Genomic DNA, 22,735 nt, shown 5'->3' with positions numbered 1-22,735 from the left:
GCCGTGATCGTATAGTGGTTAGTACTCTGCGTTGTGGCCGCAGCAACCCCGGTTCGAATCCGGGTCACGGCAGTTAGTTTTGCGACTATCTCCTCACTGCAAGGCCTTTCCTCCTGGCCCGTGTTGGCTGAGAAATGACACATGTATGTAGAACGTCACTCCTCCCGTGGGCCAGTGGCGCAATGGATAACGCGTCTGACTACGCATCAGAAGATTCTAGGTTCGACTCCTGGCTGGCTCGGTTTGCTTTTACCCCGGTCCAAAGTTGTGCTCGTGCGACCCACTCCAGCAGCTGCATTTCCGCTGGGGTATGAGCTCCCTTAATCCCCGAAAAGCAGGGAATCCTCATGCTATGGTGCTTATTGTGCTGGCTTGCTACAAAAGACCAAGGATCTCATTTCACCACAGCTAGAGGTGTGCCAGCAGCACAACACAACACGGATCCAAAGAGTCTATGTGTGGCTTGAAGCTCGCGTGGCTCTCTTTGATCCCGTGCAATGTTCTTGTCAATACCACTTGTTGACCACAACAGAGCTCAGATTCTTACCAGCGCGACTCAAAACTTTGGCAGCTGCTCACCTGGAAAATTCCTGTGGTCTGCCCAAGGGACGCAACCCTTCCAGGGTGGCGTTTTCCTTCCCCGGTCGTCCCATTTGGTCTAGCGGTCAGGATTCCTGGTTTTCACCCAGGCGGCCCGGGTTCGACTCCCGGTATGGGAATGTTGCTTTGTCGTCTCTCCCCATCTAAAATTAACCTGGCTTTTGCGGCTCATTCATGTGCCAAATTCCCCTTTAGGCAGAACCAGGTAGGCGACTGCCATGGTGGGCTTCCTCAGGCCGGGTGGTTTGCTGGTGTGCCTTTCCTGGAGAACTGAAGCATTTATCAAGCTATATTGGGTCTGCGTTCCTGCCGATTTTCCCACACAGCGACCTGCCGCTCCCAAAAAGGAGCTGTTCTCGGGCAAATGCTCAAAGCTAAAAAAATGTTCAGCAAACCTCTTAGTTAGCAACAGACAGACGGCCAGCGTGTGACAAATTCCCTAACAGAATCTGAAAATGCTTTCCGTAACCGTTGCCATTAGTACGATTCATTGGCCAGATAGCGATGTGAAGAAAATTCAAACAACTTTGTATTGTTTAGTAAAGTTTGTATTGAAGTGTGTTCGTCAGTCGAGACGACCCCATCTGTGCCTTTTTCGTTCCCTCTGTGTGTGTGGAAAGTGAATTCCAGAGTGGATTTTTACTTCATTCCTTTCCATTATTTTTCCTCCTTAATGAGGCAAACCAAGAAGACATATTAAAGAAATCAATCAGCTCATCTTATCCGTAAAGAGAATTAATGGACTGTAATATTTGAGTCATCTGTCCCACAAAGGACGAAGCATGTTGCAAGACCTTGTGCGAATTTTGGTGGACGTTTGCATGTAATTAGAACCATTGACTAGTTGTGAGTGTTACAAATGCATTGAAGACTACATGGAAAATGAAGTTTCCCCAGTGCACGCGGGCGAAGCGATTTGCCAGTACTTCCCACGGTACATCCAGCAGCGTCTGACTTCCAGCTGGAAGGACGGCGTAGCTTTACCGGAAGTCTGGCGCGCCGTGATCGTATAGTGGTTAGTACTCTGCGTTGTGGCCGCAGCAACCCCGGTTCGAATCCGGGTCACGGCAGTTGGTTTTGCGACTATCTCCTCACTGCAAGGCCTTTCCTCCTGGCCCGTGTTGGCTGAGAAATGACACATGTATGTAGAACGTCACTCCTCCCGTGGGCCAGTGGCGCAATGGATAACGCGTCTGACTACGGATCAGAAGATTCTAGGTTCGACTCCTGGCTGGCTCGGTTTGCTTTTACCCCGGTCCAAAGTTGTGCTCGTGCGACCCACTCCAGCAGCTGCATTTCCGCTGGGGTATGAGCTCCCTTAATCCCCGAAAAGCAGGGAATCCTCATGCTATGGTGCTTATTGTGCTGGCTTGCTACAAAAGACCAAGGATCTCATTTCACCACAGCTAGAGGTGTGCCAGCAGCACAACACAACACAACACGGATCCAAAGAGTCTATGTGTGGCTTGAAGCTCGCGTGGCTCTCTTTGATCCCGTGCAATGTTCTTGTCAATACCACTTGTTGACCACAACAGAGCTCAGATTCTTACCAGCGCGACTCAAAACTTTGGCAGCTGCTCACCTGGAAAATTCCTGTGGTCTGCCCAAGGGACGCAACCCTCCCAGGGTGGCGTTTTCCTTCGCCGGTCGTCCCATATGGTCTAGCGGTCAGGATTCCTGGTTTTCACCCAGGCGGCCCGGGTTCGACTCCTGGTATGGGAATGTTGCTTTGTCGTCTCTCCCCCTCTAAAATTAACCTGGCTTTTGCGGCTCATTCATGTGCCAAATTCCCCTTCAGGCAGAACCAGGTAGGCGACTGCCATGGTGGGCTTCCTCAGGCCGGCTGGTTTGCTGGTGTGCCTTTCCTGGAGAACTGAAGCATTTATCAGGCTATATTGGGTCTGCGTTCCTGCCGATTTTCCCACACAGCGACCTGCCGCTCCCAAAGAGGAGCTGTTCTCGGGCAAATGCTCAAAGCTAAAAAAATGTTCAGCAAACCTCTTAGTTAGCAACAGACAGACGGCCAGCGTGTGACAAATTCCCTAACAGAATCTGAAATTGCTTTCCGTAACCGTTGCCATTAGTACGATTCATTGGCCAGATAGCGATGTGAAGAAAATTCAAACAACTTTGTATTGTTTAGTAAAGGTTGTATTGAAGTGTGTTCGTCAGTCGAGACGACCTCATCTGTGCCTTTTTTGTTCCCTCTGTGTGTGTGGAAAGTGAATTCCAGAGTGGATTTTTACTTCACTCCTTTCCATTATTTTTCCTCCTTAATGAGGCAAACCAAGAAGACATATTAAAGAAATCAATTAGCTCATCTTATCAGTAAAGAGAATTAATGGACTGTAATATTTGAGTCATCTGTCCCACAAAGGACGAAGCATGTTGCAAGACCTTGTGCGAATTTTGGTGGACGTTTGCATGTAATTAGAACCATTGCCTAGTTGTGAGTGTTGCAAATGCATTGAAGACTACATGGAAAATGAAGTTTCCCCAGTGCACGCGGGCGAAGCGATTTGCCAGTACTTCCCACGGTACATCCAGCAGCGTCTGACTTCCAGCTGGAAGGACGGCGTCGCTTTACCGGAAGTCTGGCGCGCCGTGATCGTATAGTGGTTAGTACTCTGCGTTGTGGCCGCAGCAACCCCGGTTCGAATCCGGGTCACGGCAGTTGGTTTTGCAACTATCGCCTCACTGCAAGGCCTTTCCTCCTGGCCCGTGTTGGCTGAGAAATGACACATGTATGTAGAACGTCACTCCTCCCGTGGGCCAGTGGCGCAATGAATAACGCGTTTGACTATGGATCAGAAGATTCTAGGTTCGACTCCTGGCTGGCTCGGTTTGCTTTTACCCCGGTCCAAAGTTGTGCTCGTGCGACCCACTCCAGCAGCTGCATTTCCGCTGGGGTATGGGCTCCCTTAATCCCCGAAAAGCAGGGAATCCTCATGCTATGGTGCTTATTGTGCTGGCTTGCTACAAAAGACCAAGGATCTCATTTCACCACAGCTAGAGGTGTGCCAGCAGCACAACACAACACAACACGGATCCAAAGAGTCTATGTGTGGCTTGAAGCTCACGTGGCTCTCTTTGATCCCGTGCAATGTTCTTGTCAATACCACTTGTTGACCACAACAGAGCTCAGATTCTTACCAGCGCGACTCAAAACTTTGGCAGCTGCTCACCTGGAAAATTCCTGTGGTCTGCCCAAGGGACGCAACCCTCCCAGGGTGGCGTTTTCCTTCCCCGGTCGTCCCATATGGTCTAGCGGTCAGGATTCCTGGTTTTCACCCAGGCGGCCCGGGTTCGACTCCCGGTATGGGAATGTTGCTTTGTTGTCTCTCCCCATCTAAAATTAACCTGGCTTTTGCGGCTCATTCATGTGCCAAATTCCCCTTCAGGCAGAACCAGGTAGGCGACTGCCATGGTGGGTTTCCTCAGGCCGGGTGGTTTGCTGGTGTGCCTTTCCTGGAGAACTGAAGCATTTATCAGGCTATATTGGGTCTGCGTTCCTGCCGATTTTCCCACACAGCGACCTGCCGCTCCCAAAGAGGAGCTGTTCTCGGGCAAATGCTCAAAGCTAAAAAAATGTTCAGCAAACCTCTTAGTTAGCAACAGACAGACGGCCAGCGTGTGACAAATTCCCTAACAGAATCTGAAAATGCTTTCCGTAACCGTTGCCATTAGTACGATTCATTGGCCAGATAGCGATGTGAAGAAAATTCAAACAACTTTGTATTGTTTAGTAAAGGTTGTATTGAAGTGTGTTCGTCAGTCGAGACGATCTCATCTGTGCCTTTTTCGTTCCCTCTGTGTGTGTGGAAAGTGAATTCCAGAGTGGATTTTTACTTCATTCCTTTCCATTATTTTTCCTCCTTAATGAGGCAAACCAAGAAGACATATTAAAGAAATCAATTAGCTCATCTTATCAGTAAAGAGAATTAATGGACTGTAATATTTGAGTCATCTGTCCCACAAAGAACGAAGCATGTTGCAAGACCTTATGCGAATTTTGGTGGACGTTTGCATGTAATTAGAACCATTGCCTAGTTGTGAGTGTTGCAAATGCATTGAAGACTACTTTCCACGGTACATCCAGCAGCGTCTGACTTCCAGCTGGAAGGACGGCGTAGCTTTACCGGAAGTCTGGCGCGCCGTGATCGTATAGTGGTTAGTACTCTGCGTTGTGGCCGCAGCAACCCCGGTTCGAATCCGGGTCACGGCAGTTGGTTTTGCGACTATCGCCTCACTGCAAGGCCTTTCATCCTGGCCCGTGTTGGCTGAGAAATGACACATGTATGTAGAACGTCACTCCTCCCGTGGGCCAGTAGCGCAATGGATAACGCGTCTGACTATGGATCAGAAGATTCTAGGTTCGACTCCTGGCTGGCTTGGTTTTGCTTTTACCCCGGTCCAAAGTTGTGCTCGTGCGACCCACTCCAGCAGCTGCATTTCCGCTGGGGTATGGGCTCCCTTAATCCCCGAAAAGCAGGGAATCCTCATGCTATGGTGCTTATTGTGCTGGCTTGCTACAAAAGACCAAGGATCTCATTTCACCACAGCTAGAGGTGTGCCAGCAGCACAACACAACACAACACGGATCCAAAGAGTCTATGTGTGGCTTGAAGCTCGCGTGGCTCTCTTTGATCCCGTGCAATGTTCTTGTCAATACCACTTGTTGACCACAACAGAGCTCAGATTCTTACCAGCGCGACTCAAAACTTTGGCAGCTGCTCACCTGGAAAATTCCTGTGGTCTGCCCAAGGGACGCAACCCTCCCAGGGTGGCGTTTTCCTTCGCCGGTCGTCCCATATGGTCTAGCGGTCAGGATTCCTGGTTTTCACCCAGGCGGCCCGGGTTCGACTCCCGGTATGGGAATGTTGCTTTGTCGTCTCTCCCCCTCTAAAATTAACCTGGCTTTTGCGGCTCATTCATGTGCCAAATTCCCCTTCAGGCAGAACCAGGTAGGCGACTGCCATGGTGGGCTTCCTCAGGCCGGCTGGTTTGCTGGTGTGCCTTTCCTGGAGAACTGAAGCATTTATCAGGCTATATTGGGTCTGCGTTCCTGCCGATTTTCCCACACAGCGACCTGCCGCTCCCAAAGAGGAGCTGTTCTCGGGCAAATGCTCAAAGCTAAAAAAATGTTCAGCAAACCTCTTAGTTAGCAACAGACAGACGGCCAGCGTGTGACAAATTCCCTAACAGAATCTGAAATTGCTTTCCGTAACCGTTGCCATTAGTACGATTCATTGGCCAGATAGCGATGTGAAGAAAATTCAAACAACTTTGTATTGTTTAGTAAAGGTTGTATTGAAGTGTGTTCGTCAGTCGAGACGACCTCATCTGTGCCTTTTTCGTTCCCTCTGTGTGTGTGGAAAGTGAATTCCAGAGTGGATTTTTACTTCACTCCTTTCCATTATTTTTCCTCCTTAATGAGGCAAACCAAGAAGACATATTGAAGAAATCAATTAGCTCATCTTATCAGTAAAGAGAATTAATGGACTGTAATATTTGAGTCATCTGTCCCACAAAGGACGAAGCATGTTGCAAGACCTTGTGCGAATTTTGGTGGACGTTTGCATGTAATTAGAACCATTGCCTAGTTGTGAGTGTTGCAAATGCATTGAAGACTACATGGAAAATGAAGTTTCCCCAGTGCACGCGGGCGAAGCGATTTGCCAGTACTTCCCACGGTACATCCAGCAGCGTCTGACTTCCAGCTGGAAGGACGGCGTAGCTTTACCGGAAGTCTGGCGCGCCGTGATCGTATAGTGGTTAGTACTCTGCGTTGTGGCCGCAGCAACCCCGGTTCGAATCCGGGTCACGGCAGTTGGTTTTGCAACTATCGCCTCACTGCAAGGCCTTTCCTCCTGGCCCGTGTTGGCTGAGAAATGACACATGTATGTAGAACGTCACTCCTCCCGTGGTCCAGTGGCGCAATGGATAACGCGTCTGACTATGGATCAGAAGATTCTAGGTTCGACTCCTGGCTGGCTCGGTTTGCTTTTACCCCGGTCCAAAGTTGTGCTCGTGCGACCCACTCCAGCAGCTGCATTTCCGCTGGGGTATGGGCTCCCTTAATCCCCGAAAAGCAGGGAATCCTCATGCTATGGTGCTTATTGTGCTGGCTTGCTACAAAAGACCAAGGATCTCATTTCACCACAGCTAGAGGTGTGCCAGCAGCACAACACAACACAACACGGATCCAAAGAGTCTATGTGTGGCTTGAAGCTCGCGTGGCTCTCTTTGATCCCGTGCAATGTTCTTGTCAATACCACTTGTTGACCACAACAGAGCTCAGATTCTTACCAGCGCGACTCAAAACTTTGGCAGCTGCTCACCTGGAAAATTCCTGTGGTCTGCCCAAGGGACGCAACCCTCCCAGGGTGGCGTTTTCCTTCCCCGGTCGTCCCATATGGTCTAGCGGTCAGGATTCCTGGTTTTCACCCAGGCGGCCCGGGTTCGACTCCCGGTATGGGAATGTTGCTTTGTCGTCTCTCCCCATCTAAAATTAACCTGGCTTTTGCGGCTCATTCATGTGCCAAATTCCCCTTCAGGCAGAACCAGGTAGGCGACTGCCATGGTGGGTTTCCTCAGGCCGGGTGGTTTGCTGGTGTGCCTTTCCTGGAGAACTGAAGCATTTATCAGGCTATATTGGGTCTGCGTTCCTGCCGATTTTCCCACACAGCGACCTGCCGGTCCTAAAGAGGAGCTGTTCTCGGGCAAATGCTCAAAGCTAAAAAAATGTTCAGCAAACCTCTTAGTTAGCAACAGACAGACGGCCAGCGTGTGACAAATTCCCTAACAGAATCTGAAAATGCTTTCCGTAACCGTTGCCATTAGTACGATTCATTGGCCAGATAGCGATGTGAAGAAAATTCAAACAACTTTGTATTGTTTAGTAAAGTTTGTATTGAAGTGTGTTCGTCAGTCGAGACGACCCCATCTGTGCCTTTTTCGTTCCCTCTGTGTGTGTGGAAAGTGAATTCCAGAGTGGATTTTTACTTCACTCCTTTCCATTATTTTTCCTCCTTAATGAGGCAAACCAAGAAGACATATTAAAGAAATCAATTAGCTCATCTTATCAGTAAAGAGAATTAATGGACTGTAATATTTGAGTCATCTGTCCCACAAAGAACGAAGCATGTTGCAAGACCTTATGCGAATTTTGGTGGACGTTTGCATGTAATTAGAACCATTGCCTAGTTGTGAGTGTTGCAAATGCATTGAAGACTACTTTCCACGGTACATTCAGCAGCGTCTGACTTCCAGCTGGAAGGACGGCGCAGCTTTACCGGAAGTCTGGCGCGCCGTGATCGTATAGTGGTTAGTACTCTGCGTTGTGGCCGCAGCAACCCCGGTTCGAATTCGGGTCACGGCAGTTGGTTTTGCAACTATCGCCTCACTGCAAGGCCTTTCCTCCTGGCCCGTGTTGGCTGAGAAATGACACATGTATGTAGAACGTCACTCCTCCCGTGGGCCAGTGGCGCAATGGATAACGCGTCTGACTATGGATCAGAAGATTCTAGGTTCGACTCCTGGCTGGCTCGGTTTTGCTTTTACCCCGGTCCAAAGTTGTGCTCGTGCGACCCACTCCAGCAGCTGCATTTCCGCTGGGGTATGGGCTCCCTTAATCCCCGAAAAGCAGGGAATCCTCATGCTATGGTGCTTATTGTGCTGGCTTGCTACAAAAGACCAAGGATCTCATTTCACCACAGCTAGAGGTGTGCCAGCAGCACAACACAACACAACACGGATCCAAAGAGTCTATGTGTGGCTTGAAGCTCGCGTGGCTCTCTTTGATCCCGTGCAATGTTCTTGTCAATACCACTTGTTGACCACAACAGAGCTCAGATTCTTACCAGCGCGACTCAAAACTTTGGCAGCTGCTCACCTGGAAAATTCCTGTGGTCTGCCCAAGGGACGCAACCCTCCCAGGGTGGCGTTTTCCTTCCCCGGTCATCCCATATGGTCTAGCGGTCAGGATTCCTGGTTTTCACCCAGGCGGCCCGGGTTCGACTCCCGGTATGGGAATGTTGCTTTGTCGTCTCTCCCCATCTAAAATTAACCTGGCTTTTGCGGCTCATTCATGTGCCAAATTCCCCTTCAGGCAGAACCAGGTAGGCGACTGCCATGGTGGGCTTCCTCAGGCCGGGTGGTTTGCTGGTGTGCCTTTCCTGGAGAACTGAAGCATTTATCAGGCTATATTGGGTCTGCGTTCCTGCCGATTTTCCCACACAGCGACCTGCCGGTCCTAAAGAGGAGCTGTTCTCGGGCAAATGCTCAAAGCTAAAAAAATGTTCAGCAAACCTCTTAGTTAGCAACAGACAGACGGCCAGCGTGTGACAAATTCCCTAACAGAATCTGAAAATGCTTTCCGTAACCGTTGCCATTAGTACGATTCATTGGCCAGATAGCGATGTGAAGATAATTCAAACAACTTTGTATTGTTTAGTAAAGGTTGTATTGAAGTGTGTTCGTCAGTCGAGACGACCTCATCTGTGCCTTTTTCGTTCCCTCTGTGTGTGTGGAAAGTGAATTCCAGAGTGGATTTACACTTCAATTCTTTCCATTATTTTTCCTCCTTAATGAGGCAAACCAAGAAGACATATTGAAGAAATCAATTAGCTCATCTTATCAGTAAAGAGAATTAATGGACTGTAATATTTGAGTCATCTGTCCCACAAAGGACGAAGCATGTTGCAAGACCTTGTGCGAATTTTGGTGGACGTTTGCATGTAATTAGAACCATTGCCTAGTTGTGAGTGTTGCAAATGCATTGAAGACTACATGGAAAATGAAGTTTCCCCAGTGTACGCGGGCGAAGCGATTTGCCAGTACTTCCCACGGTACATCCAGCAGCGTCTGACTTCCAGCTGGAAGGACGGCGTAGCTTTACCGGAAGTCTGGCGCGCCATGATCGTATAGTGGTTAGTACTCTGCGTTGTGGCCGCAGCAACCCCGGTTCGAATCCGGGTCACGGCAGTTGGTTTTGCAACTATCGCCTCACTGCAAGGCCTTTCCTCCTGGCCCGTGTTGGCTGAGAAATGACACATGTATGTAGAACGTGACTCTTCCCGTGGGCCAGTGGCGCAATGGATAACGCGTCTGACTACGAATCAGAAGATTCTAGGTTCGACTCCTGGCTGGCTCGGTTTGCTTTTACCCCGGTCCAAAGTTGTGCTCGTGCGACCCACTCCAGCAGCTGCATTTCCGCTGGGGTATGGGCTCCCTTAATCCCCGAAAAGCAGGGAATCCTCATGCTATGGTGCTTATTGTGCTGGCTTGCTACAAAAGACCAAGGATCTCATTTCACCACAGCTAGAGGTGTGCCAGCAGCACAACACAACACAACACGGATCCAAAGAGTCTATGTGTGGCTTGAAGCTCGCGTGGCTCTCTTTGATCCCGTGCAATGTTCTTGTCAATACCACTTGTTGACCACAACAGAGCTCAGATTCTTACCAGCGCGACTCAAAACTTTGGCAGCTGCTCACCTGGAAAATTCCTGTGGTCTGCCCAAGGGACGCAACCCTCCCAGGGTGGCGTTTTCCTTCCCCGGTCGTCCCATATGGTCTAGCGGTCAGGATTCCTGGTTTTCACCCAGGCGGCCCGCGTTCGACTCCCGGTATGGGAATGTTGCTTTGTCGTCTCTCCCCATCTAAAATTAACCTGGCTTTTGCGGCTCATTCATGTGCCAAATTCCCCTTCAGGCAGAACCAGGTAGGCGACTGCCATGGTGGGCTTCCTCAGGCCGGGTGGTTTGCTGGTGTGCCTTTCCTGGAGAACTGAAGCATTTATCAGGCTATATTGGGTCTGCGTTCCTGCCGATTTTCCCACACAGCGACCTGCCGGTCCCAAAGCGGAGCTGTTCTCGGGCAAATGCTCAAAGCTAAAAACATGTTCAGCAAACCTCTTAGTTAGCAACAGACAGACGGCCAGCGTGTGACAAATTCCCTAACAGAATCCGAAAATGCTTTCCGTAACCGTTGCCATTAGTACGATTCATTGGCCAGATAGCGATGTGAAGAAAATTCAAACAACTTTGTATTGTTTAGTAAAGGTTGTATTGAAGTTTGTTCGTCAGTCGAGACGACTTCATCTGTGCCTTTTTCGTTCCCTCTGTGTGTGTGGAAAGTGAATTCCAGAGTGGATTTTTACTTCATTCCTTTCCATTATTTTTCCTCCTTAATGAGGCAAACCAAGAAGACATATTAAAGAAATCAATTAGCTCATCTTATCAGTAAAGAGAATTAATGGACTGTAATATTTGAGTCATCTGTCCCACAAAGGACGAAGCATGTTGCAAGACCTTGTGCGAATTTTGGTGGACGTTTGCATGTAATTAGAACCATTGCCTAGTTGTGAGTGTTGCAAATGCATTGAAGACTACATTGAAAATGAAGTTTCCCCAGTGCACGCGGGCGAAGCGATTTGCCAGTACTTCCCACGGTACATCCAGCAGCGTCTGACTTCCAGCTGGAAGGACGGCGTAGCTTTACCGGAAGTCTGGCGCGCCGTGATCGTATAGTGGTTAGTACTCTGTGTTGTGGCCGCAGCAACCCCGGTTCGAATCCGGGTCACGGCAGTTGGTTTTGCAACTATCGCCTCACTGCAAGGCCTTTCCTCCTGGCCCGTGTTGGCTGAGAAATGACACATGTATGTAGAACGTCACTCCTCCCGTGGGCCAGTGGCGCAATGGATAACGCGTCTGACTACGGATCAGAAGATTCTAGGTTTGACTCCTGGCTGGCTCGGTTTGCTTTTACCCTGGTCCAAAGTTGTGCTCGTGCGACCCACTCCAGCAGCTGCATTTCCGCTGGGGTATGGGCTCCCTTAATCCCCGAAAAGCAGGGAATCCTCATGCTATGGTTCTCGGGCAAATGCTCAAAGCTAAAAAAATGTTCAGCAAACCTCTTAGTTAGCAACAGACAGACGGCCAGCGTGTGACAAATTCCCTAACAGAATCTGAAAATGCTTTCCGTAACCGTTGCCATTAGTACGATTCATTGGCCAGATAGCGATGTGAAGAAAATTCAAACAACTTTGTATTGTTCGATAAAGGTTGTATTGAAGTGTGTTCGTCAGTCGAGACGACCCCATCTGTGCCTTTTTCGTTCCCTCCGTGTATGTGGAAAGTGAATTCCAGAGTGGATTTTTACTTCATTCCTTTCCATTATTTTTCCTCCTTAATGAGGCAAACCAAGAAGACATATTAAAGAAATCAATTAGCTCATGTCCCAAATTCCCCTTCAGGCAGAACCAGGTAGGCGACTGCCATGGTGGGCTTCCTCAGGCCGGGTGGTTAGCTGGTGTGCCTTTCCTGGAGAACTGAAGCATTTATCAGGGTATATTGGGTCTGCGTTCCTGCCGATTTTCCCACACAGCGACCTGCCGCTCCCAAAGAGGAGCTGTTCTCGGGCAAATGCTCAAAGCTAAAAAAATGTTCAGCAAACATTTTAGTTAGCAACAGACAGACGGCCAGCGTGTGACAAATTCCCTAACAGAATCTGAAAATGCTTTCCGTAACCGTTGCCATTAGTACGATTCATTGGCCAGATAGCGATGTGAAGAAAATTCAAACAACTTTGTATTGTTCGATAAAGGTTGTATTGAAGTGTGTTCGTCAGTCGAGACGACCCCATCTGTGCCTTTTTCGTTCCCTCTGTGTATGTGGAAAGTGAATTCCAGAGTGGATTTTTACTTCATTCCTTTCCATTATTAAACCGTTGCCATTAGTACGATTCATTGGCCATTTTGGTGGACGTTTGCATGTAATTAGAACCATTGCCTAGTTGTGAGTGCTGCAAATGCATTGAAGACTACATGGAAAATGAAGTTTCTCCAGTGCACGCGGGCGAAGCCATTTGCCAGTACTTCCCACTGGACATCCAGCAGCGTCTGACTTCCAGCTTCCAGACTTCCGGTTGTTACAGTTTCTTGCATAAATCCTCTGTAGTCACGACAAGTGTTTGCTGTGTTTTGTAGCTTCGATAGATCACTGTTACAACAACTTATTTTACTGTATCTTTTAGCCTACAGTCTCACGGTCAAAAGCTTGTGTTCTCCACACCTTTTTGTATCCTTCCCTGTCTTAACAACAACTGAACAACTAACGTGCATGATAGACATGCAGCTACATAACTGTGGGATGATGTCACAGAACAACTCATGAAATGATGTCACAATACAAATTATGAGTATGATACTTAATGCTTAATGCTTAACTAGTAGACTGAAATAAAATAAACACAACAACAAATCACAAGAATGAAAATATGGCCCTTACATTTCCAGCCCCTAATTGGCAGGCAGGGAGACTGACAATTACACACCTTTTTTTTTACCATAGGGCCACAAAAATTTACTATTAGATTAAAATTAACTGAATTAACTTACTTAACACTTTAAACATTTGTTAACGGTTTAACTTAAGTTATTTATATCGCTGCGTACCAAATGAAAGGAACATAACTACTTTATAAGGTAATTAACAGTCCATTTCACATATGAGGCACAGCTTATCGATGGGTCTTTTCAGTGTACTGGTTTTAGTTTTGACCAGCACACGTCTCACAAGTCCTTTTTTATCAGGAAACACCTTTGTGATGCGTCCGACGACCCATGAATTTCTTGGAGAGGACTCGTCAATTATTAGAACTACGTCTCCGATCGTGAGGTTTTTTCTCACTTGAGACCATTTTTGGCGTTTCTAAAGCAAAGGCAAGTATTCACGCACCCATCGCTCCCAGAATAAGTCGGCAAATTGAATTTACTTTTACTTGCGACGTACGTGAATGTCCTCTTTTTTGAAAAGTCCAGGAGGCAAGTTTGGCTGTTTTTTCATCAGTAGCAGGTGGTTGGGTGTCAGGGGCTCCAGGTCTGTGGGATCGTCCGTAGCAGTGGTAAGGGGACGGTCATTCATTATAGCTTCCACCTTACACAGGAATGTATGCAAGCTCTCATCGTTTAGTGTTTGTTCTTTTAGTACGGACCTCAAGATTTTTTTAACTGATCATATCTGCCTTCCCCATATTCCACCGAAGTGAGACCCAGCAGGAGGATTAAATATCCATTGTATCCCTTTTTGCATTAGGACGCCTTAAATTTTTGACTGATTTCACTGTTGGATAGCTTTACGCAATTCAGTCTCAGCACCTATAAAGTTTGTTCCATTATCACTTTTCATGACTGACACCTGGCCTCTTCTGCACATAAAGCGTCAAATAGCATTTAAGCAGGATTCTGTATCTAATGACTGCGCAACTTTACTGTGCACGGCTCTTGTTGTCAGACAAGTAAACAAAACACCATATCTTTTAACATTACTTCTACCCCGTTTGACCTCGAAGGGTCCAAAATAGTCTACCCCTACGTTAGTGAACGGTGGGTGATCTGGTGTTATTCTCTCACGTGGCAGTTCTGACATTTTTTGTTCACTAGTCTTTGCTCTGATCTTTCTACATGTCACACAACTGGACAGAAACCTTCTCACAAGGGAATTTGCAGTCGGGATCCATTGTTTCTGGCGCAATTTTAAAAGCATATAAGTCCTTCCACAATGTCCTGTTCGTGAATGTCTCTTAGGATTAAAGTTGTAATGTGTGAGTCTTTGGAGATAATGACTGGGTGTTTTACATGCTCAGGCATTGCAGACCTACCAAGACGTCCTCCGACTCTTAGCACTCCGTCCTGCAGTACTGGGTCTAGTTTGGAGAGACAACTGTTTCGTTTTACGGATGCATTACCCTTTTGTAACATGGAAATTTCGTCTTTGAATTTTTGGTTTTGAACAAACTTAATGACTTCGTTTTCTGCTATTGTTAGGTCCTTAATTGTTAGAGACCTAGGGTTTTCTGTTATTGGGTTATTTACCTGTCCCTTAATCCTTTTTGTTCTATGTTTAAGCATGTCCTTAACACAAAGAATCCAGGCAACGGATCAAGACAGTTGTACAACGACAAAATGTTGAAAGGTCAACTAGAAATAGAACTGCTGGACTCTGTGTTTTGGACCGAGAGTACAACTGTCTTGAGATACATTGTCAATGAAAAACTTTAAAGGCTTTAAAACCTTCGTCGCTAACAGAATTTCCATCATACGAGAGTCAACCAAGCCACAGCAGTGAAGGTATGTCAACACTTCAAAAAACCCAGCTGACGCTGCTTCCAGAGAAGTTTCCTGTGAAAAATTCATGAAAAACAACAATTGGATCCATGGTCCCTCCTTTTTCAAAAAACTAGAGAGTAAATGGCCTGAGAACAAACATTGAGATTAAACATTTAGCTTCAGTGAATCTCGCAAAGACTACGGAAAGCACAGATGCCGTAAGTAAATTGATTAACTATCACTCTTACTGGTACAAGTTGAAAAGATCCGTTGCCTGGATTCTTTGCGTTAAGGACATGCTTAAACATAGAACAAAAAAGATTAAGGGACAGGTAAATAACCCAATAACAGAAAACCCTAGGTCTCTAACAATTAAGGACTTAACACAGAGTCCAGCAGTTCTATTTCCAGTTGACCTTTCAACATTTTGTCATTGTCTACAGCAACCACTGCCGCTGTCAATTCCATTCAGGGGATAGTAGTTTGGTTCAAGGGCGCTACGCGAGAATTCCCCATCATGAATGCACAGTGTGTGAGTCCATCAGCATTTAACTTAATGTATGAGACAACTCCATATCCCATTTCACTTGCATCTGAAAAGTGAAAAGTCCACGACTTCATTCTTGAAATTTAAAGCGGGCAAGTCTGGCTTGTCGGTTTCGGTTGCTCGTCGGCAGCCGATGCGCGTTTTTGAAATCGCACGCGTGCTCTTCACTCCACGTTTACACTCTTTAATCACTTATCTTCATTTTGCAGTGGAGAAAGCCTTTGACTTTACATGTACGTGCATGTTATTCACAAGTTCTGACGCGTGTCTTTTTGTTACACAGTGTCACACACGTCTCCAGACGTTTCGTTGATTTCTTTGTCTATTGTTTTATTTTCAACATCAAAGTACAACAGTTTCTTGCGTAAATCCCCTGTAGTCACGACAAGTCGTTTGCTGTGTTCTGTAGCTTCATGATACATTTGTCTTTTTAAAATATGTAAATCAGGACTCATCAGCTTTCCATGGCACCTCCTTTACTCCTTCCCATTCCTGCATGCTCAGCGCTTGTCTCTGCAACCTCCACTCCTCCACCAGCTGTGGCTTGTCCCTCCGCCCACTTTGCTCCTAACCCTCTGCTTAATCCATCAGCAGTAGCTGTTGAGCCTCCTGTTGCTTCAAATCCTGTCTGGCTCCCAGCAGAGATGAAAAAGACAATACCAGTTCAGGACCAGAAATGGATTTCAGCAGCACTGTGGACGTGCTGCACCAGCGCTGCATACAGATCTGAAGCCTTGGTATGACCCACCAGGGCCAGCACTCATATATCATCAGGCACCAACTCCAGAACGCTTTTTCACCCACCGGCTTCTCCTGTGGATGCCATACCACCTGTGGAAGGTCAGGTTGTCCTGTCCTGAATGTGGAAAACAGCTCACAGGTGCTGGAGTCCACAAGAGAGCTCGTCTGGTTCTGGATGTGGACAGGTATTACCTGATGATAACAGAGACTCTTAGGTGTAATTCTGTTGACTGCAAAACCAATTACATCTCCTCAAGCAAGACCATATTAGACCAGCTGGATTTGGCTCACAGGCTTGAGTTCAGTATGATCCTGACTCAGAAGTAAGTGTAACATGCAAGTATGTAAAAAATGTGACCCTAAATCACACTAGGAAATTACGTGTGTACGAGTTTTTAATACTAATTTATTTCTTTCATCTCTTTTCACCTGTTTAACAGTTTACAGATATGCTTGTGATATCCAAGTGACAAGATTTCTGAAGGAGAGAACGCTCGGTAACAGCCCCATTTACTTGGTCAGGCAGCTGAGGGAAAACCACAGTGAGGAGTGGCTTAAGTGTGTCTGCCGGTACCTCTGGGCATGCTCTGCCTTTGTTGCTCAACCGAGCCTGCTACCTGTCACGTTCCAGGACCCACCTCAACCAGTGGCCATACCAACTCACTGGTGGATCCTGGCCGTGTATGGACGTGACATCCTGAGCAGGCTGGATCACATCAAAGCCAGAATAACGTCTACCTTTGGCACCGTGCTTAAAATAGACTCAACAAAAAAGGTAAATATTTGAATCGTGATCATTGTTAAAATATGCATTATTATGATTTGATGGCATTTTGTTTTCTAGAAAGGCAAAATAGAAGAAAGGCAAAAACTTTGTAAACTAAAATAAGCCCAACATTACAATAAAACACTTAAAATGTGTAGAGTAATTTTTCTAAATAAAAAAGAACCTTCATACTAGTATCATATACACGATAATGTGTTTGGTCTTTTAATGCACATAAAGATCACCAAGATGTTGTCAGGCATTGCCAAGGGGACCACTTTATGGCTTACATCAATGAACAGGTGGGCCAAATCCTTATCAGTGTCCTGACAGCTCAGGAGGATCCAGGACTTGACACCATGATTGCTCGTCTAATCCAGAGGTACAGCAGTGCTGATGTGGCTCCTCCTCATCTAATTTATGTTGACACTGACTGTTGTAAGGAAGATGGAGAGACCTGGCTTAAAAAAAGGTTTGGTGGGTGGCCAGATCTGGTTGTCAAGCTGGACATTAGACGCCTGGCATCTGGGTGTACAAATGAAGCACATCCCTTGTACAAAACCTTTATGGCTAAATTGTCATGCTGTATTTTTGAATGGTACAGCAGTGACATTGCCTTGCTGGAGAGAGCCAAAGGGGAGCAGCTGAAGAAGGAAGGTATCACTGAAAATCTAGTGGACGAGCACATCACCAAGGATAAGCTGTCTCTGCACTGCAGAAGGCGGACAAGAGGAGAGCAGCAGTCCTTCATGTCAATTGAACTTATCCTTAATGTGCTGAAGGGAGTTAAGGGCAGAGATTTACTTGGAGTACCTCTCTTTGACTGGGAGAGAATGGAGCACATTTGGAGAGTCCAGAAAAGGCATGTGAAGTGTATTCAGGACGAACCAGGTGTGCTCCTGTACACTGAGATCGGATGCACCAACAAAGGAGGCATTATCAACAGATTCATTCCAGGTATGTATTAACAACTGTTTATCAGCAAGGTCAGATACAGCGGGGTAAATAAGTATTTGACACATCAGCATTTTTATCAGTAAGGGGATTTCTAAATGGGCTATTGACACAAAATTTCCACTAGATGTAGCCATCAAGCCCAATATTGAATTCATACAAAGAAATCAGAACATTTAAGTATACAAGTTGAGTCATAGTAAATAAAGTAAATGACACAGGGAATAAGTATTGAACACACTTTATTTAATACTTTGTAGAAAAGCCTTTGTTGGTGATTATAGCTTCTAGATGCCTCTTGTATAGAGAGACCAGTTGTCTGCATTGCTTAGGAGTAATTCAGGCCCATTCTGGTCTCTCAATACAAAATGCTGATGTGTCAAATACTTATTTTCCCCGCTGTACTTACAGTTTTTACAATTTTATTTCAGAGCCTGGAAATGGTGATAAAACTACGTCATTTAAACGTAACAACAAAATGTCTCTCTATTTTAAGGAACAAGTGCCAACAGTCTGAATTTTCAGCTGTACCTCCTGGAAGGAATCCATAAATGGAATCAAGACCGTGAAGCTGCTTCCCTGGCAGTAAAGCCTCCATCTCTGCTGAGTTACTCAGAAGAACTTGTGCACTGTGCCAACACACACAGTATCAAAGTGCTTGGAAAGAAGCTTGTCCCTTCTTTTCAACCACCTGGTGTGTACACTGGTGAGTTGTATATTATAATTATTTTTATATTTGTATGATGAAATAATGTTTTTAGGAAATTGCTGAAATGTAACATTTAAATTTTTTTCTCCCAGGGGAACTATAGGTATAGAATACCTAAACTGGCAGACGGGACAGGCCATGCAGGACCAGGATCCTGATGCAGAGCAGGCTAATCAGATGCTGGAGAATGTAGGCTCTGAGGAGGAGTTGCAGGATGAGGGATTTGAAGATTTAAGGGATGGAATTTACAGCCCTATCCTCTGTCCCATCAGCTGCCACTACCACCTCAACCTGCATTAATGAAACACCAACCTCTCCCCAGGCTGCTTTTTGTCACTTGATAATACTGTTCTCAGAAGGTTATGAACTGTTCCTGAGAGTTTGGGGTTTTTAATTACAATTTCCACACTAACACTGAGGGTGCAGGACCCTCTGCTCTATCTGCACTACCCAGTAGCTCTGCCCCACTGCTCCAGTCAGCCATACAGCAACTCTTCCATCCTCTCCAACAGTTGCGGTGTTGGCAAGATCACCATCAGTACCTCAACAACAGCTGGTTAGTGTTTTTGACATGCAATATATCCTAATCTGTTTGACCTGTGGTATGAGGTGAATTTTTATTTTTGTTGTGTTTAACTCAGGCTGTGGATGTATGCTCCAGTGTGTCCTCTGGCATATCGGCTATAATTACCAGGTCAGCTGCTGTCCTTTCTTCTCCCACTGCTTTCACAACTACTGCTGCTGCTGCTGCTACTGGTCCCTCTTAACCACATTTCATTACCCCATCACTTGCACAACATCTGGTGAGTTTTTTATATACTTGTTTTAATATAAGTTGTCAGCATTAAAATTTATTTCCTTTAAATTGTAGAATTTATTTATTCTCCTTCTGAATAATAAGTATTATTATTTACAAAACTTACTGTATTACATTTAACAGTATGAGCACACGGATGTGCCTTCTGGCTCATCTGACATCTTCTCAAACTTTGTGGGAAAATGCATAATGTTTATTTCATAAAAGTTTAATTAACTTTTTTTTACATTTAACAGTTTGTGCATACTGCTGTGCCTGCGAACCCATTAGCCATCACAACCAGCTCAACTCTGGCCCCTCTTCTCTCTACCAACCTGTTAGCCTCTGTGTCATCTGCTACAACTGCTGATCCCCCAGGACCATCAGATATCACCCCAACAGCACCTGAACAACAGCTGGTAAGTCTTTAGGTGAGAGGTTATACAGTGTCATGTGTATTGTTTTCTTACTTGTTATAGTATTGTTATTGATTTTTATTGCATGTGTTATATTTACCAGGCTGTGGATGAGCAGTATGTCCCAGGGATGGACCTAGTGGACAGCCTGGCAGAGTACTTGTGGGACTGAGGACTGAAAGTGGTTTAGCACTTAACAACCAGCAGGCCAGCACCATCATAGAGCTCTGGCAAGACCTTCTGCTGTATGACAAGCAGCGCGTGGCATACGCTGCTCGGCACCAGGTGCAGCTGACCACCGGACACTTTAGACGTCCCAAAGCAAAGGGGGAATTTACACAAGATGTAGAGAGCATAACACACTGTGTATTAGGATCCACAGGATCACCCGCCCAGTGGCCAGACTGTTGTTGCTTAGTAGAGGCCATCTTTGTCCGACTCTGTGGAGTTCACAAGAGCCCCCCCCAAAAAAAAACACTTGTTCACTGACAAGATGGACAATGATTCTTAGAGACTACAAAAATATCAAGCAGCTGGTTCTGGGTAATAGCTTTATCCTGCAGAGCACTACCCTGCAGCTTTCTGACATTAATCAAACAACAGTCATTTAGTGGCATAACAAGAGACTGAAAAGGCAGGATTTTAGGATTCTGCTGCAGGGAGTGAACTTGCCTCCCTCAATTCCTGTAGCTCCTGTGCCTCTCCTACCTGTGCGGACATGTCCTACTGCTGCAACCCCACAGCCTGGCTCTCAACATCAGTACGACATGCCTGTAAGTACAGTGGGTCAGGCAGTGGTCAAGAGGAAGTCTGCAGCTGAACCACACCCCTGTGCTCCACAACCTGTCTGACCAAGGCTACAAGCGCAAAGGCAGTTGTTTTCTCAGCCGCCTCCTCCACCTTCATGCGTACCCATATCCATTGCCCTGAACCCCACCCCTGCCAATAGCCCCTTTGTATTTTTAACTTCACAAATCCCTGCACTGAGGTCAATTGCTCCTGCAGGCCCCCTTCTTGCCCATACACCTGTTCGTAGAGCTTATAATCGAACTGTTGACAAAAATAAATGCAGTCAATGCGGTCAACCTCGAAATAAAGAAACTGGCCATACACAGTATTATGGCTGCATATACTGTCCACAAACTGCAAATATGCCTGTTGACCAATGGATGGAGGATATGGGGAGGAAAAGGGCAGATAAAAAATAGACTAAAATCTGTAAAGTTTTGATTGGTGGTTTGTAAATTTTGTTGAAGTTGCAAAGTTTATAGCTATGTACATAAATTTTACATTGTGTGCCCTTGTTTGTTGTTTTATCACTTATAATAGCATTTATTTTTGCTTGTGTTTGAATGTTAAAGAACTGGAATAAGTTGAAGGGCTGATAAGTGATGAGTGCTATATACAGGTCCTTCTCAAAAAATTAGCATATTGTGATAAAGTTAATTATTTTCTGTAATGTACTGATAAACATTAGACTTTCATATATTTTAGATTCATTACACACAACTGAAGTAGTTCAAGCCTTTTAATTATTTTAATATTGATGATTTTGGCATACAGCTCATGAAAAAATCTAAAAAAATTAGCATATCATGAAAAGGTTCTCTAAACAAGCTATTAACCTAATCATCTGAATCAACTAATTAACTCTAAACACCTGCAAAAGATTCCTGAGGCTTTTAAAAACTCCCAGCCTGGTTTATTACTCAAAACCGCAATCATGGGTAAGACTGCCGACCTGACTGCTGTCCAGAAGGCCATCATTGACACCCTCAAGCAAGAGGGTAAGATACAGAAAGAAATTTCTGAACGAATAGGCTGTTCCCAGAGTGCTGTATCAAGGCACCTCAGTGGGAAGTCTGTGGGAAGGAAAAAGTGTGGCAGAAAATGCTGCACAACGAGAAGAGGTGACCGGACCCTGAGGAAGATTGTGGAGAAGGACCGATTCCAGACATTGGGGGACCTGTGGAAGCAGTGGACTGATTCTGGAGTAGAAACATCCAGAGCCACCGTGTACAGGCGTGCGCCTGACCTGGGCTACAGAGAAGCAGCACTGGACTGTTGCTCAGTGGTCCAAAGTACTTTTTTCAGATAAAAGCAAATTTTGCATGTCATTCCGAAATCAAGGTGCCAGAGTCTGAAGGAAGACTGGGGAGAGGGAAATGCCAAAATGCCTGAAGTCCAGTGTCAAGTACCCACAGTCAGTGATGGTCTGGGGTGCCATGTCAGCTGCTGGTGTTGGTCCACTGTGTTTTATCAAGGGCAGGGTCAATGCAGCTAGCTATCAGGAGATTTTGGAGCACTTCATGCTTCCATCTGCTGAAAAGCTTTATGGAGATGAAGATTTCATTTTTCAGCATGACCTGGCACCTGCTCACAGTGCCAAAACCACTGGTAAATGGTTTACTGACTATGGTATTACTGTGCTCAATTGGCCTGCCAACTCTCCTAACATGAACCCCATAAAGAATCTGTGGGATATTGTGAAGAGAAAGTTGAGAGACGCAAGACCCAACACTCTGGATGAGCCTAAGGCCGCTATCGAAGCATCCTGGGCCTCCATAACACCTCAGCAGTGCCACAGGCTGATTGCCTCCATGCCATGCCGCATTAAAGCAGTCATTTCTGCAAAAGGATTCCTGACCAAGTATTGAGTGCATAACTGAACATAATTATTTAAAGGTTGACTTTTTTTGTATTAAAAACACTTTTTTTTTTATTGGTCGGATGAAATATGCTAATTTTTTGAGATAGGAATTTTGGGTTTTCATGAGCTGTATGCAAAAATCATCAATATTAAAAAAATTAAAAGGCTTGAACTACTTCAGTTGTGTGTAATGAATCTAAAATATATGAAAGTCTAATGTTTATCAGTACATTACAGAAAATAATGAACTTTATCACAATATGCTAATTTTTTTTTTGAAGGACCTGTATATATATAATTATTTACCAAAAAAATTGCATTATATTTTGACAGAAGCTTCATGATTTATTTTTATCAGAAAAAAGTACACCAGCAGATTAATATTTCATTTGTAATTAATTTGCCTTCATTCCAGCAGGTCACAGTCATATAGAGAAGGCAAATACA

At 45.7% G+C, this 22,735-nt stretch overlaps 1 protein-coding gene and 21 non-coding genes across 22 annotated transcripts; all 22 read left to right on the top strand.

Moving 5' to 3' along the window:
- Positions 1-72, top strand: trnah-gug (transfer RNA histidin (anticodon GUG)). Its single transcript has one exon. It is a non-coding gene; the product is annotated as a tRNA-His (tRNA).
- A 96-nt stretch (positions 73-168) lies between these two features.
- trnar-acg (transfer RNA arginine (anticodon ACG)) lies at positions 169-241 on the top strand. Its single transcript has one exon. It is a non-coding gene; the product is annotated as a tRNA-Arg (tRNA).
- A 406-nt stretch (positions 242-647) lies between these two features.
- On the top strand, positions 648-719 carry trnae-uuc (transfer RNA glutamic acid (anticodon UUC)). The gene has a single exon. It is a non-coding gene; the product is annotated as a tRNA-Glu (tRNA).
- An 879-nt stretch (positions 720-1,598) lies between these two features.
- trnah-gug (transfer RNA histidin (anticodon GUG)) lies at positions 1,599-1,670 on the top strand. The gene has a single exon. It is a non-coding gene; the product is annotated as a tRNA-His (tRNA).
- A 96-nt stretch (positions 1,671-1,766) lies between these two features.
- trnar-acg (transfer RNA arginine (anticodon ACG)) lies at positions 1,767-1,839 on the top strand. Its single transcript has one exon. It is a non-coding gene; the product is annotated as a tRNA-Arg (tRNA).
- Positions 1,840-2,250: 411 nt separating this feature from the next.
- On the top strand, positions 2,251-2,322 carry trnae-uuc (transfer RNA glutamic acid (anticodon UUC)). The gene has a single exon. It is a non-coding gene; the product is annotated as a tRNA-Glu (tRNA).
- An 879-nt stretch (positions 2,323-3,201) lies between these two features.
- On the top strand, positions 3,202-3,273 carry trnah-gug (transfer RNA histidin (anticodon GUG)). The gene has a single exon. It is a non-coding gene; the product is annotated as a tRNA-His (tRNA).
- A 580-nt stretch (positions 3,274-3,853) lies between these two features.
- Positions 3,854-3,925, top strand: trnae-uuc (transfer RNA glutamic acid (anticodon UUC)). The gene has a single exon. It is a non-coding gene; the product is annotated as a tRNA-Glu (tRNA).
- Positions 3,926-4,753: 828 nt separating this feature from the next.
- On the top strand, positions 4,754-4,825 carry trnah-gug (transfer RNA histidin (anticodon GUG)). Its single transcript has one exon. It is a non-coding gene; the product is annotated as a tRNA-His (tRNA).
- A 96-nt stretch (positions 4,826-4,921) lies between these two features.
- trnah-aug (transfer RNA histidin (anticodon AUG)) lies at positions 4,922-4,994 on the top strand. Its single transcript has one exon. It is a non-coding gene; the product is annotated as a tRNA-His (tRNA).
- A 412-nt stretch (positions 4,995-5,406) lies between these two features.
- trnae-uuc (transfer RNA glutamic acid (anticodon UUC)) lies at positions 5,407-5,478 on the top strand. The gene has a single exon. It is a non-coding gene; the product is annotated as a tRNA-Glu (tRNA).
- Positions 5,479-6,357: 879 nt separating this feature from the next.
- On the top strand, positions 6,358-6,429 carry trnah-gug (transfer RNA histidin (anticodon GUG)). Its single transcript has one exon. It is a non-coding gene; the product is annotated as a tRNA-His (tRNA).
- Positions 6,430-6,525: 96 nt separating this feature from the next.
- Positions 6,526-6,598, top strand: trnah-aug (transfer RNA histidin (anticodon AUG)). Its single transcript has one exon. It is a non-coding gene; the product is annotated as a tRNA-His (tRNA).
- Positions 6,599-7,009: 411 nt separating this feature from the next.
- Positions 7,010-7,081, top strand: trnae-uuc (transfer RNA glutamic acid (anticodon UUC)). Its single transcript has one exon. It is a non-coding gene; the product is annotated as a tRNA-Glu (tRNA).
- A 996-nt stretch (positions 7,082-8,077) lies between these two features.
- Positions 8,078-8,150, top strand: trnah-aug (transfer RNA histidin (anticodon AUG)). Its single transcript has one exon. It is a non-coding gene; the product is annotated as a tRNA-His (tRNA).
- Positions 8,151-8,562: 412 nt separating this feature from the next.
- On the top strand, positions 8,563-8,634 carry trnae-uuc (transfer RNA glutamic acid (anticodon UUC)). Its single transcript has one exon. It is a non-coding gene; the product is annotated as a tRNA-Glu (tRNA).
- An 879-nt stretch (positions 8,635-9,513) lies between these two features.
- trnah-gug (transfer RNA histidin (anticodon GUG)) lies at positions 9,514-9,585 on the top strand. Its single transcript has one exon. It is a non-coding gene; the product is annotated as a tRNA-His (tRNA).
- Positions 9,586-9,681: 96 nt separating this feature from the next.
- On the top strand, positions 9,682-9,754 carry trnar-acg (transfer RNA arginine (anticodon ACG)). The gene has a single exon. It is a non-coding gene; the product is annotated as a tRNA-Arg (tRNA).
- Positions 9,755-10,165: 411 nt separating this feature from the next.
- On the top strand, positions 10,166-10,237 carry trnae-uuc (transfer RNA glutamic acid (anticodon UUC)). Its single transcript has one exon. It is a non-coding gene; the product is annotated as a tRNA-Glu (tRNA).
- Positions 10,238-11,116: 879 nt separating this feature from the next.
- Positions 11,117-11,188, top strand: trnah-gug (transfer RNA histidin (anticodon GUG)). The gene has a single exon. It is a non-coding gene; the product is annotated as a tRNA-His (tRNA).
- Positions 11,189-11,284: 96 nt separating this feature from the next.
- trnar-acg (transfer RNA arginine (anticodon ACG)) lies at positions 11,285-11,357 on the top strand. The gene has a single exon. It is a non-coding gene; the product is annotated as a tRNA-Arg (tRNA).
- Positions 11,358-16,075: 4,718 nt separating this feature from the next.
- Positions 16,076-17,230, top strand: LOC128535331 (uncharacterized). Its single transcript, XM_053509203.1, has 3 exons — positions 16,076-16,320; positions 16,445-16,772; positions 17,004-17,230. Exons 1-3 carry the CDS (start codon positions 16,076-16,078, stop codon positions 17,091-17,093), a joined length of 663 nt encoding a protein of 220 aa, XP_053365178.1. The 3' UTR covers positions 17,094-17,230.
- Positions 17,231-22,735: the final 5,505 nt, after the last annotated feature.

This window comes from Clarias gariepinus, chromosome 13, assembly GCF_024256425.1.
Source record: "Clarias gariepinus isolate MV-2021 ecotype Netherlands chromosome 13, CGAR_prim_01v2, whole genome shotgun sequence".
NCBI lineage: Eukaryota > Metazoa > Chordata > Actinopteri > Siluriformes > Clariidae > Clarias > Clarias gariepinus.
Note: the sequence above shows the minus strand (reverse complement) of the source record. Positions and strands in the feature narration are given on the sequence as shown.

What these genes read in the sequence shown, in the direction of transcription:
- LOC128535331 (XM_053509203.1), top strand. Translation starts at nt 16,076, where the DNA reads ATGCCATACCACCTGTGGAAGGTCAGGTTGTCCTGTCCTGAATGTGGA. An exon ending in AGTATGATCCTGACTCAGAA is followed by an intron (nt 16,321 to 16,444) that starts GTAAGTGTAACA and finishes AACAGTTTACAG; the next exon opens with ATATGCTTGTGATATCCAAG. An exon ending in AAATAGACTCAACAAAAAAG is followed by an intron (nt 16,773 to 17,003) that starts GTAAATATTTGA and finishes ATGCACATAAAG; the next exon opens with ATCACCAAGATGTTGTCAGG.